The 14,538-nt window shown below is 40.0% G+C and overlaps 1 protein-coding gene across 1 annotated transcript in view; it reads right to left on the bottom strand.

The window, feature by feature from the left end:
- Positions 1-9,279, bottom strand: part of LOC127566109 (uncharacterized) — a 117,789-nt gene extending 108,510 nt beyond the window's left edge. Inside the window, exon 1 of the mRNA XM_052007682.1 lies at positions 7,731-9,279. Coding sequence (XP_051863642.1) covers positions 8,246-9,127 — 882 coding nt within the window. The 5' untranslated portion in view covers positions 9,128-9,279 and the 3' untranslated portion in view covers positions 7,731-8,245. The remainder of the gene's footprint in view (positions 1-7,730) is intronic.
- Positions 9,280-14,538: the final 5,259 nt, after the last annotated feature.

Raw genomic sequence — 14,538 nt, 5'->3', positions numbered from 1 at the left:
CGCGAAACCAAAAAAAGAACGAAATTATATATTTTATCGGGAAACAGATCAAGTTCCTAAAATCAATCTTAGCTGTAAATATAGTGCTTATCTAGAGCTTTAAGAATAACATTCACTTATTTTTAAAATTGTTTCAGTTTATGTTATTTTCACTGCAGTGCACTGCAAAAAGTCTCGCACGGGACAAATTTCGCCATGGAATTACCCATATACAACTAATTCATATAAAAACAAGTAAGAAAGCTACAGTCGAGTGTACTTGACTGTAAGATACCCGCTACCCATTTTGAATAAAAGAAATATATTTTGCGGTATTTTTCTCAAAATATACCGAATATACTACAAAAATACTAAAAATGTATCAAATGGTATATTTGGTATATCGATATAGTACTGCATTCAAAATATACCATAGACGGCACAATGTACCAGATTGGCGGCCAAAGCAACTAGGGCCAAAGCAACTAGGTGTTTTTGCCCATTCAAAAGTATTTCCTTAATAACAATTTTTATCTGATCGCAACCAAATTTTCAGGAATCATACCTACTATTGTAATTACTGTATGTATCAAAATTCGCAACTTTAGCTTTAAAATTACGCTTGTTATTCGATTTTTTTGATTTTCGGGGGCGAAAGTGGGCGTGATAAAAATTTGAAACAAACTTGATCTGCGTGGAAACATAACAAATTGTGTCGAAAATTATAGCTCTATCTCTTATAATCTCTGAGATCCAGTGTTTCATACGGACGGACGGACAGACAGACAGACGGACGTGGCTAGATCGTCTCGGCTGTTGACGCTGATCAAGAATATATATACTTTATAGGGTCGGAGATGCCTCGTTCTACCTGTTACATACATTTCCTGCCGGCACAAAGTTATAATACCCTTCTACCCTATGGGTAGCGTGGACATTATTGTAATGTGCGCACATAATACGAAAGAATATATGCCTATCTTAGTTAGTAGTTCTACTAGAAATGGAAAGGGAAACCAATTGTAAGTGGTGCTGGCCGGAACAGCAAACTCCGAAGAATCGATTAAGATGGTGGGTAATAGTAAAGCCTGCATGGTTTTAAAGTCAGTAAGAGAGTAATTAATCAGTAAAAGCTTTAGTAATAACTGTCTAGTGCTGTAAGGTAGTGTCCGAAAAATATAAGCTAGCTTAAGCACCAGTGCCAAGGTAGGATGGTTGTGATTTTCAAGGAAGGGTGAGGAGAGTTTACATTTTGAAATATAATTTTCATCTTTCGTTTTGTAAACATATCACAAAAACTCTTGTGATTTTTAATGTCGCCTCCGGGGTAAACACAAATTGTTGTTGTTGTTACGCCAGTGAATCTCTAAAAAAAAAAACAAAAACCAAAAGCGATTCGTGCCGGTCGCTGTGGTTTAAAACTAACAAAAAGATTAGTGCTATGCCAGTGCTGCTGCCTGAGTATCGCCCTGCATCTGCAGCAACACGTACAGAGCAAAGTGTCTGATATCATTAAACACATTGCCAATTCCAGGTACTGTATAAAAAATAAAAAGTGAACGAAAGAATTGGTTGGCAAGTTCTAACATTAACCATATAATACATATGTAGATGCTTTAACTCTTGAAACAAACCTATCACTCGCAACAGCATTATTGCGACCCCAAAAAAGCCGAACGCTGCGATTAGAACCAGTGGTGTCATTTTTTTTAAGCAAAAAATGCTGGATCAGCGAAAACAAAAAGCTAAAAAAAGCGGAATTCCAGAGAAAAAAGTTAGGAAAAAAGCTTATTTTTATAAAGCAATATGGTTTATGTTTTTCATTTATAAACCCTCAGTTCAATACGTAATATAAAATATAATTGGTAATTCTCTGACAGATGTCACGTGCGACCATCTTTACAGTGAAAAAAAACATAAACTGAAAAGGTTATTCTTTGGATGAGCACTATATTTAGAGCTAAGATTGATTTTAGGAACTTTTTCTGTTTTAAGATAAAATATAAGGTTGGCCAAAAAGTCTTGCGGTATTTTTATTGAATTTTCAATTGTTCATAAAATTGGTTATAATAATGCGATTTAAGTCAAATATGCGCCGTTTTGTTCGATGACGAGTTCCCAACGAGATGCCAACTTCATAATGCCCCTCTTATAGAAGCTCGCTTTTCTATTGGCAAAAAACTCGGAGAGCCAATTTTCACAGGACTCTCTTGTGGCCAATTTCCGACTACCAAGCTCGTTCGCCATGGACAGAAATAGGTGGTAATCACTTGGTGCGAGATCCGGACTATACGGTGGATGCAAAAGAACCTCCCATCCGAGCTCCCGGAGCTTCTGGCGCGTCACCAAAAATGTGTGTGGCCTGGCGTTATCCTGATGAAAGACAATTCGGTCTCTGTTGATCAATGATGGACTCTTCTGCATGAGTGCTGCATTCAAGCGGTTAAGTACAGGTCCGAATTGAGCGTTTGGTCATAGGGGAGCAGCTCATAGTGGATGATTCCCTGCTAAGCCCACCAATCACACAGAAGAACTTTCCTGGCCGTCAATCCAGGCTTGGCCACCGTCTGGGCAGCTTCACCGCTTTTCGACCACAACCGTTTGCGCTTCACGTTGTCGTAAGTGATCCACTTTTCATCGCCAGTCACCATCCGCTTCAAAAACGGGTCGATTTTGTTGCGATTGAGAAGCGATTCGCATGCATCCATACGGTCAAAAATGTTTTTTTGCGTCAAGTAGTGTGGCCTTCCGGACCGTGGCGCATCTTCGACCACCTCCGCACCAGAACGAAAACGTTGAAACCATCGTTGTGCGGTGGAAATGGAAACTGTATCGGGTCCATAAACTGCACAAATTTTATTGGCATCATGAGTTGCATTTTTGCCTTTATCGTAGTAGTACTGTAAAATATGCCATATTTTCTCTTTATTTTGCTCCATGTTTCTGACTGATATAACTCACGAACGACTCAACACAAACAACAATAAATCAAACACGTGTTAGCACGTGAAAAGAGCTTTCCAAAAAGGTATAGCATGAACCGATGCGACGAATAGAACTAGAACTACGCGCTTGCAAAAACACCTATCGGAAATACCGCAAGACTTTTTGGCCAACCTTATATATGCATATGTAAATGCATGCAGATAAGAAAATAAAACAGAAAAAAAATTCCAAAACCATTTGTAGCTTGTAGACTTCCTTTCCTTTGGTATCCTCAATTTGTTTTAGCGCAAGCGAATTTCACAATGTTAGTTATGCAAATCGCTCCAATTTAGGTGCAAACTTTTGAGGAAAGTTATTTGATACAAGTAAATATCGATATTTTGTCGATAGAAATATATTTTTAACATTTCAGCTGTAAAATTCAATTTAAACATCACTAAAATTTGAGTAAAAGTAAACTAAAGAAAAAGGTGCTTAAATTTGGTCAAAAAGCCAGAATTCTCGCTGCCCGCTGTTTTCATATTTTTCCGGCAATCACACTTAAAAAAATCCAAATCTGACGGGAAAAAAGCGGGTATGACACCACTGATTAGAACCCCAGAGCCTCTTCGGTTCATTTCGAAGTTCGAGCGAAGAGCGCAGCGTACGTCACACACAGCGCTGGCAATTTAGCTATTTCCCCGCTAGATCTGACGGTTTTCAAAAGCAAAATGCTGGATAAATTGCGGGATAAATTGCTAGCGGCTAGCGGGAATTATAGCTATTTTCAAAACAGAACTGACGGAACTTTAGTTTTATAAAAACATTTGGTATTCGGTATTTTTATGTTTTACGATGCCACACTTTAAAACCTTGCAGTATTTTTGCATTGCAATGGTAAAAAACATCGATATACCAAAAGATCTTTACATTATTATCGATTTTATCGTGTGTGACAGTTTATTGCAAATCCAGCATTAATGCGAAACTGTCTGATTTGCACGCGCATGCCGAGACAAATAAGCACAAGTCTTCGTCATCTGTGTTTTCACAGACGAACAAAATAACGTTTATTCCATCTGTCTCTTCAAAAACCTGCCGGCAAAAGGCGGCATTGTCTTTATATGTTGCGGCGCATTCGTCGGTGAGCCCCATTGACCATTTGGGATTGTTGGGCGGGACAAATTTTTAGGATGGCGGCTCTAAAGCTTCATAGAACAAAGTGCACCAGTATTATAACAAATATTTTGGCTCCAAGCTTTCAATCGTTATTAAAGGAGGATATCGGTGATGCCAAGTACAGCTTGTTGCCTGATGAGAGTACTGATATACATATGTAAGTGTCTGCAAGACACTTGGTAAGTTAAAATGCTAATCATCCTAAAACACAATTAAATATATATTCTATATGCATAGGTGTTGCCTTAAACTATTTTAGTTAAACACGTACATAACTTTATATTTTGGCTATCATCCTAATTTTCTGGCGGTATCTAAAATCATCCGCATACCTGATCTGACCTTTTTTTAGATTTTTCATCCGGAAATCTGTCCTTTTTTTAAATCTAATATAAATTCTTTATTTTTCTAAAATAGTTGCTTTCGCGCTCCAATTTAAATTTATTAGAAGCTGTAAAATTTGAAGCAGGTGGCAACTTTTCGCGGCTGCCATACTTATATCGACAGTTTAGTAAAAAATTAATCGAAAAACTCTATTCACGGTTTACTTGCACTCTCTGTTTCGGTACTGAACACACATTTTCAAAATTTGTATTAAATTAAAAATGCAAAAAAAAAAATGTATAAGCAAAAGTTTCGGGACTGTTGGCTACTGCAGCCCGATTTGGATTGGATTAGCTGACATAATTCAGACATTAACAAGGCTTATTTCAAATACTGCAAATGCAGTATTAACTGTAAAATTGACCAAATAAGAGTGCACATGACGACAAAAAAACATACGCAAAATATATCAAGTTTAGTGAAACAAAGTAAAATTTGTTTCGAGCCGGTCAAATCTTCAGAAACTTGTCGCCAAGAAGCTGCGATAGCCCAGAATTGTGCTATTGAGCCGGTGGGCCACCTAAGTGAATTAGTAAACACACATTTTGACGCCAAGAAGGTTAAATGGCACAGAACCAAGTGCACTAACCTTATTAAAAATGTAGTGTCTGACACACACTGTCTGTGCCTGAAAAGTAACTCCAAATAGTTAAAGATGCCTTAAAACTGTTATCTTAATAATACAAAATAAAATTACTATAAACAAACTTTTTGTCCTTTTTTCTATCCTTTTTATAATATTTCCATCCTATTTTTCCTGTTTTTTTTTTCTCAATCTGTCCTTTTTTTTCGAAAAAATATTGGCATCACTGCTGGTCACACATTCATTTCAGTCGCAGATCAAATGCGAAACGATGAGCATGAGCGCATTTCGTTGCGCTGTGCTTCCGTTTGTAGGTTTGCGTCTATGTATGTATATACATGCTCGCCTATATTGGTATGTATATACATATGAAGTTTTGCAACGTGCAATTGCCTCGCAGACAAGCAGCACGTCAATTTTTTTTTTTTTGCCGTGACGAAAGTTTCAAAGCGGAAGGCGAGTGACTGTTTGTGCCTATATTGGCAATTTACCGCCAATGAAAAACAAAGAGCATTGGTTATGTTCGTAATGTGTTGGCAAGTGTAGTGCTTGGGTTCAAGTCCCAAGTCCCAGCTTTTTTTTTAATACAAATTATTTATATTTTATTTTTTTCAATTTCTTACAATCTAAAAAATTTAAATTTTCTTTTATAAATACTTTTTTTATTTCCAAATTTGTTATTCAATTTTTTACTAACTACAAAAATTAAAAAAAAATAAAAACAATAATTTTTTTTTAGAAAATATATAAAAAATAATACTTTTTTTAATTATTAGCAGTTATAAAACAATTATTATTTATTTCAGTAATATTATCTAATTCTAAATGCTAAACTGTCTAGAATTGGGGTGGGTTGTATGCGTGTGTAGCTTGCCCCTGTGTTTGTGTATACACATTGCTAGAGTTGTTTTTGCAACGACAAGCACGCTCCAATTATTATTATTGTTTGTCGCCGCTCGAATTAGTTACCGATTAAATAAATAAACTTGATCGGTATCCAGGTAACACCACGAGGAGGCCATTGCAAGTGCAATGGGGTCATCAAATGACCTTCCAGTCGACTTGAGATTATTTTGATATAAAACTCCATGTTCCCCTCTTAATCTACATTTTTGTGTTTGTTTACGTTACCCAACATATACGGACTGACAAACTGGGCTTTGACGACTCTACTCTTAGTATTTTATTTTTAAAATTTCCATTTTCGGGTACTTTTCAGCTTCTCACCACATAGCTTTTCTGTTAGTCATATACTGTTTTTTCTAAGCAGGACGACTATGAAATAATGGCAATAAATAATCGGTACTCATTGCAAGATGCCATTTGGAATACCATTTGGAGTATTTTTCAACGCTTTCCACTTGCGCAATGTATTATATTAATTTTCGATAGTTTCCATATTTTTACAGACATATAGAACATTTTTAAACAATTTCTAGAATATGATGTAGTGTGGTTTTGATAATTCATAGATATTGTTGAAAAATCACAAGAGTTTTTATGATATTAATTTTCCGCTTTATTCGCGAACAATGAATGGACCTAATTGTTGTTGGTACAAACGACGAAAACGGAGAGAATGATGACGCGCTGATAAGTTCTTGTTTTCAACTGTCTTTATAAATCTATGCTAAGTTACCTTAATCCTAACTTAACTAGAGCGGCGAAGCGAGGCGAATTCGCTCTGAGAGCAACAAACGAAAGCTTTATTGCGCTCTCGCTTCGCCCTAATTCTAACAACTTCATTTGGTACTTCATGCTCTTAACTAATAACTATCAAATGCGCCAACACCGGCCCCGATAAACGGCTGTGCCTTCATACGATTGGCTGAGGCGCCAATTTGTGTATTGGCCGTTTAAACAGCCCTCCTGTGCTGGTTCGTCTGCGACGCGCACCGCCCCGTCCGCTCCTGGGTACACCGCCTCGACTCGCCTCCTCAGCTCCTCCAGATGGCGACTTGCTCCGACTCGGCTCAGGCATCCTCTTCGACCAACAAACCTTTGGAAAGCCATTAGAAATGCATTAGTTGACAGATCGGATACAATTTCTAAGTGAACCGCTTTTGACGCAAAACAGACGAGCAAAGCTATGTACGACTTGTACGGCGGCTTTCCGCGAATCCTATAGGTTGTCTCAATCGGGCCACAAAAATCTACGCCACAAATTGAAAATGGGCGGAGCGCTCGGAGTCGATCAGCAGGCAAATTTCCCATTATTTGCGTAAGCAGCCGAGGTTTGCATTTAAAGCAACGGATGCATGATCGTACTGTCTGACGATGCTCACGAGCGCTCTTGGACCAGCGTGACAGTTGGTCAAGTGAAGGTACCTCACATAGCTACGAGCAAATTGTGAGCGCTTCGACAAGAGGAGGGGAAACTTGGCATCATATGAAATAGGAGCATTTACCAGTCGCCCCCCGACTCGCAACAACGAAAACGAACACCAAGATCCTTCATACCCATGTATGAAAGGATTGAGTCGTTGTAGACTCGAGCTCACACGTGTACTCTTACGAACCCTTTCTATATCGACTCTGAATTCGAAATCCTGCATTACTTCTACTATTTTGCTGAATGCTTCTTTTAGTTCTGATGCCGTTGGAACCAGTTCAAATTGAACTGTTTTGTCTTTGCATCTTCGAATGAAGCGGAACACATAAGCGAACACTCTCAACAGACTTGTGTGCGACGAAAAACTTTCGATCGAGTCCACTAGATCTGACTTTACCACTATAGCTGTCAGTCCAACAGCTGCTTTGCGCACTTCCAAATTGCGCGTCTCTTCAGAGACGAAATGGTGGTTAACTGGCCATGCGTCGTGTGGTTCCATCAAGAATGACGGACCACTAAACCACATTGACGCACACAGTTAAGTCACATCGCAACATCTCGATACAATGTCTGCGGGGTTCTGCTTAGTTGGAACATGACGCCATTCCACGCTCTCTGACCACTCTTGAATCTCGGCCACTCGATTCGACACGAATGTCGCGAGAGTGGAAGGATGTGACCGGATCCAATGAAGAGTGACTTCCGAATCTGACCAAAGAACCGTCCGTTCAATTGGTGATCGGATGAGCCTTCGGATGCGGTGGCAGAGTTCTGCAAGAAGGTGAGCTGCACACAACTCAAGTCTAGGAAGAGTCTTAGTCTTGAGGGGAGTTACTTTTGACTTTGAGGTTAGTAATGATACTTTACAATCTTCTGCAGTTTGCGTACGAACGTAAATACACGCCCCATACGCTCTTATTGAGGCGTCGGCGAAGCCATGTATCTCTATCGGTGACGTAGGCTCTGTGAACAAATATCGTGGCACTTTTATATTTTGTCAAATTTGACTTCAATTGCTGCCACGATGTATCCAAACTCAATGGTATGGATTCGTCCCACTCCAACTTTTGAAGCCAGAGCTCTTGAAGCAGTATCTTTGCTTTTATAATTAAGAGACTCAATAGGCTAAGCGGATCGAATAACCGCGATGTCACCGAGAGAATGTTCCGTTTTGTCGCTTTAAGACCCATGAATGAATCGTCGATCCGGAATTGGAACACGTCTTCATTTGGCAACCAAATCACACCTAGAGTCTTGTTTGCGTCAGTCTCGGAGATCGTTATCGGCTTTGGTGTACTGTCTGATGCGGAGAACCCAGGAGCATTCGAGAACCACTTCGCAAGTTCAAAACCTGCTCCTAGCAGTATCTGCGACACTTCAGACTTAATTGTCTTCAGGTCTTCGACGCATGCGGCACCAGTCAACATATCGTCAACGTAGAAGTCTTGCCTGATAACCTCAGCTGCCATGGGGTGCGAGGATTTCGCAATCTCGCTCAGCTGGATCAAACACCGTATGGCCAAGAATGGCGCTGGCGCAGTGCCATATGTTACAGTATTTAATCTGAATAATCTCAACGAGTCTGATGGATCTTTTCTCCACACTATGAGCTGATAGTTTCGATCTGCCTCGTGCACCATAACTTGGCGGTACATCTTTTTGATGTCGGCCGTTAATGCATATTTATGCAATCGAAAACGAAGCAGAGTCGAAAACAGCTCTTCTTGAATGGTCGGCCCGACCATAAGAATGTCATTCAACGCCTTATGTGTCGAAGTGCGACACGAAGCATCAAATACGACCCTCAGCTTTGTCGAAGTGCTTTGGGGCCGTAGTACACATTGGTGCGGAATAACATAGTGTGGTGTACTTGGAAGGATGTGACTCACTTCGGACATGTGGCCCATCTCTACATATTTTAACATAAATTCCAAGTACATTCGCTTTAACTCGGGATCTCGAGTTAAGCGTTTTTCAAGCGACAAAAACCGCCGTTTAGCAACTTCAAATGACCACCCAAGCTGGTGCGAATCTGATTTAAACGGCAGTATTACTTCGAAACGACCAGACGGCAATCTTCTCACATTATTTGTGAAATGATCTTCACAACTTTGTTGTTCAGCGGAAAGGACTTTGGAGGGAGAGCGCACATCTTCGACAGTCCAAAACTTCAGCAAGGTCTTGTCAATCGAGCTCAAACTTTCTTCCTGATAGCTAAGATTGACAGTCATCTTCTGGTGAGATTTTTCACCAGGAGTGTACCGCCCCGAGACAATCCACCCAAGGCTTGTCTTTTGGAGGATTGGACACTCTGGACCTTGCTTGATTTGGCCAACGGACAATAGGTCAAAGAATGTTTCAGCGCCGATAAGATCAATTTTCTACGGTTTGAAGAAATAGGGATCCGCTAGCTGAATATTGTCAGGTATCTTCCAGCCACTGACATTTACAGTGTGATCTGGCTGATAACCTGAGATCGATTTGAGGATCCATAAATCGATCGCGTATTCATTGCAGCCAACTTGCGACTTCACCACAGTGTGTATCTTTTTCTTCACTTGAGAATTGGATTCACCAATGCCAAGCAAGCTGATGCACGAGTCTTCTCTACGCAAATGCAGCCGCTGAGCTAGTTCCTCAGTCACAAAATTAATTTGTGACCCAGAGTCCAGCAAAGCTCGGGCTAAGACGAAATCGCCTGAATTCGTCTTTATTTTGATGACTGCTGTGGCCAGGATCACTTTATCCGACACGGTCGCATGCATCGCATGCGAAGTGGATGGACGATCAGGCTCAACAGCGGAGAGACTCGGGGGTGGTAACGCTCTACTATTGTAGTCGCAGAATATATGTGCAGCAACGTATGATGTGAACGGCTGCATACACGACACTTTTTTGCCTTACATTTGGCGACAGTGTGACCCTTCCGAAGACAATTTATGCATAATGCAGTCGTTTTCGCGTAGTCGAATCTCTGTTTAACTGCCAAGGCAGCAAACATCGAGCAACTCACGATGGAATGATCTTCGGAATTGCAATATACGCATATTTGGGTCTTTTGATCAATCTTATCTTTGAGCGTCGTACACGAAAACGTGCTTTTATTCAGCTGTTTAGCGGAAACTGCTTGACTATCGGACTTTGTCGAATTCTCAGCTGACAAGTGCTGATATCGACGATTAAGCACAGTTTCACACTCACTCCATAATGGAATCTTCGTGTAATCTAGCTACTCATCCCACTTCTTCTTTGTCATTGCATCAACTTTGTGCATGACCAAGTGAATAAGGATTGCATTTGCAATCCTCTTATCATCACCTATCGACAACAAAGATCCGTATATCGCAGAGACAGTGTCAATCAAATTTCGCAACGCTGCGAAATCTTTGGCAAATTGAAAAGAGCAGTGATATCAATCATTGTCATATACTCTCTTCAAACTCGCCATTGCTTTCTCATAGTTCTCCTCGGTGACTTGAAACGCTCTCACCGTTCCAAGAGCCTCACCAGAGAGACAAGAAATGAGATGATTGAATTTCTCAATGCGCGGAATTGAATGGTCATTGTCAACAAGAGTCTCAAACAAACTTATGAAATTTTTAAATTCGGAATACTTTCCGCTGAATTTTGGCAACGACAGTTTGGGCAGACGGGTGCGAGGAGCGGCAATCGGCTGAATCGATATATTAGCGGATGAAGTATCGGTCAACGATTTCACCATCGCCTTCAGCCTTGCCTTTGCAGTAATGCAAATCTCTTCTAACTCGCACCGGTATTCGTCATATTCGTCAAATGTCTCAATTCTGCTTTGATATTTGAGAGCATTTTCAATATGCGACGACAACATCTCAAGGCTGCACTCTAGCTCTGTCAAATCTCGACCGATAGTGTCATCGAGAATTTGATCATTAATTCTGCTAATGCTCTTCACGCAAATAGCAAGTTTCTTTCTAGAGCCTTCAAGAGTTTCTTTCGAATTCATTTTTTATTTAGGTTATTAAAGGAGACGACAAAAAATAAAATATAAAAATAAAATACAAAATAAATCTTGTTGCTTCCAACAACAACAACGAAAAAGAAAATTTAAAAAAAAAATTTATTATTTTTTTTTGAATTATTATTTTGAATTATTATTTTTTTTTTTTTATATATATTATTATTATTTTTGAATTGTCCTAGCAACCACTAAGCTATCTCGGACAATAATAGGGGAGTACACAATTCGAGGGAGCAAACGAGATATCGCACTGATATGCTCAACCAACGAATGTATATGTATATATGTATGTATATATGTATGTATATACGTATGTGCGCTTAGCAACAGCACACAACTTACAGCGGCTACGAATCTGGTGACAAAAGGGGCGACGAAAGCGAAAATTGCCACGAACTAAGAGAAGAAGTTCGATGCAATGGAAATAACAATTTTCCCTAGTTACTTTCACTTAGAAAACAAAAACAATGTTCTGCCTAAGCGGTTCACTTTTTTAATTTAAAAATATAAAATTTAAAACAAATGCTCTACTATTACGTATGTGCTAAGAATTGAAAGCGTCACTAGAATTTTGCAACTTGGCAACCAATTCAGTTTTTCGTTTCCAATTTTTCGCACAGTACCTGGAATTGGCGATCTTTAATGATCCCAGCCACTTTCCTCTGTGTATTTTCTGCAGTTGCAGGGTATCCTCCAGCGATGATGCGAAGAATCCAGCGATGACAACACAACACAAGTAGAATCACAGCACTGCACAGTTTATATTTTATTATATTTTATAAACGACCGGCGCGAATTTGTTTTGTTTTTGTTTTCTATTTTTCAATCAATCACTCGCGTTTAACAACAATTAGAGTCCACCCGGGGGCGCCATGAAAAATCACAAGTTTTTATGATATTAATTTTCCGCTTTATTCGCGAACAAAGAATGGACCTAATTGTTGTTGGTACAAACGACGAAAACGAGGACGGAAAGAATGATGACGCGCTGATAAGTTCTTGTTTTCAACTGTCTTTATAAATCTATGCTAAGTTACATTAATCCTAACTTAACTATAGCGGCGAAGCGAGGCGAATTCGCTCAGAGAGCAACAAACGAAAGCTTTATTGCGCTCTCGCTTCGCCCTAATTCTAACAACTTCATTTGATACTTCATGCTCTTAACTAATAACTATCAAATGCGCCAACAATTGTCCTGTAGGGCTTTTAAATTCTAATTATTATTAATGGTTTTAAAATTTTTATTAAACAAGAATTGTTTGCACTATTCAAAATCCGCTAGTTCTTACTTTAATAAAATTAATTGGCAAATATCACACTTAAATTTCCATTATGATTTATATATTACAAATCCGATAAAATATCTAAGTGCATTTTCACTAGCGTAGCTAAGAGCAGGTTGTGCGTATACCATTCGGATTCCTTATCTATGTATATCCAATACATAAGTTTCAATCCTTAGCTCTAAATCTTTGCAATCCACCTGATATTGGTCATATGCTTTATCTGCCAGTTCATTCTATGTTTCTTCTATAACATATAACACCATATCATCATCTGGCTCACAATTTGCAGTTGTTTTTCTTGACGTGATGATTTTCATTGATAAGATCTTGGAAATTATTGCTGTTGATGCCAGATGATGGCCAGTGTGACCACTCAAACCAGCTGACAGTGTGGTCGCGATCGTTTGTTATCGATAGCGAAAAAGTTGGTATATTTTGCGTGTTACCTTGTGACGCACAATCACACTAATCTAGCTTTTTTTCTCGGGCTGATTACCGTGATACTTTTAGTGCTTTTTCCACATTATATGTAAGTTCAAGTCGAGAATCGGGCGTTGTTACATGTTACCTACATATATACACATATACAACAATTTCGTCACCGTCTCTGACAGACTGGTGCTATTCGAGAATCGAGCCGAGGACGACAACGTACATATCTACGTACAAATTAGTCTGGAGTGTCCGCGCCTGAAAACCAGCCAGCTTAAGATCCTCTTCAACCTGTTCACGGTTTCACAAGAGTCGGGAGCAGTGATTAAGGAGCTGCAGAGCACTATTTAGCGGTGCAAGCACCGCTCTTGAGCACTCTGATATTTCCGTCTCCAGTCCATTCGCAGACTACATCCTGGTGTTTTTATGCTCATTAAAGCTCCCCAATTTCACACTCTCATTATGGGACCAACCTTTGCTGGACAAGTCCAAGATTCCTGCATGGCAGCCCTTGAGCACGTTCCTCAACTAGCGTTATCGGACACTCGAGGCTATTGGGGATGTGAAGCAAACTTCCAACTCGCAGAACTCAACCGCTGTAGCATCCCGTCCACAGCAGAGTTCAAAGCGGATTAACTCTTTCGTGGCCCGAGTCACTCAAAAGAGAATCACCCTGTGCACACAATTTCTTCACCTTCAAGAGGCGGCACAAAACTCTTCTTCATCGGGGCGATAGTGCCCACAATGGTGCCTCTTCTCTTTCCACTTCAACCACAAATTTCAGTATACAGTCCACTCCAAACCAATAACAAATGTGCATCCTTCTCGGCTCGGCGGTTATTAATGTATGCCATCTAGATACTACATACACTGAATGTGCACTAATCAATTCGGGGTCCGAAGCGACTTTCATTTCTGATCGTTTATTCCAGCGCATAAAGTTGCTATTCCAATCCGTGCAAGCCCAAGTATCTGGCCTGAATCATGCAGATGCGGCCCAACCGCAGAAGTTATGTAACTTCGGCATTGGTTCTCCAACGAAGCCGAGGCTCCATATCGAGACCTCAGCGTTCGTCATTCCACAGTTGGCAGACAAGCTGCCTTCACTCCATGTGCCGAAAGGCATCCTAAGGGATCTATTAGCGATTGAACTGGCAGATCCATACTTCTACAAAAGTGCTGAGATTGACATTTTAATTGGCGCGGATATCCTTCCGTCAGTTATCCTAAGCGACTCCCGGCCAAACATTTGTGGCTCACTCCTTGGGCAAGAAACCGTGTTTGGTTGGATTCTCACCGGCCCCGGTATTTCCCAGAATGTGTCGACAACTGTCTCTACGTTTTCGACGAGAGTCGCTATCCAAACAGACGATCGACAGATTAAGTTCCAAATTTTGGGATGCGAAGGATAGCTGCGAAAACACAACTTCACGTAGCAGAT

Source organism: Drosophila albomicans, chromosome 2R, assembly GCF_009650485.2.
Source record: "Drosophila albomicans strain 15112-1751.03 chromosome 2R, ASM965048v2, whole genome shotgun sequence".
Taxonomy (NCBI): domain Eukaryota; kingdom Metazoa; phylum Arthropoda; class Insecta; order Diptera; family Drosophilidae; genus Drosophila; species Drosophila albomicans.
Note: the sequence above shows the minus strand (reverse complement) of the source record. Positions and strands in the feature narration are given on the sequence as shown.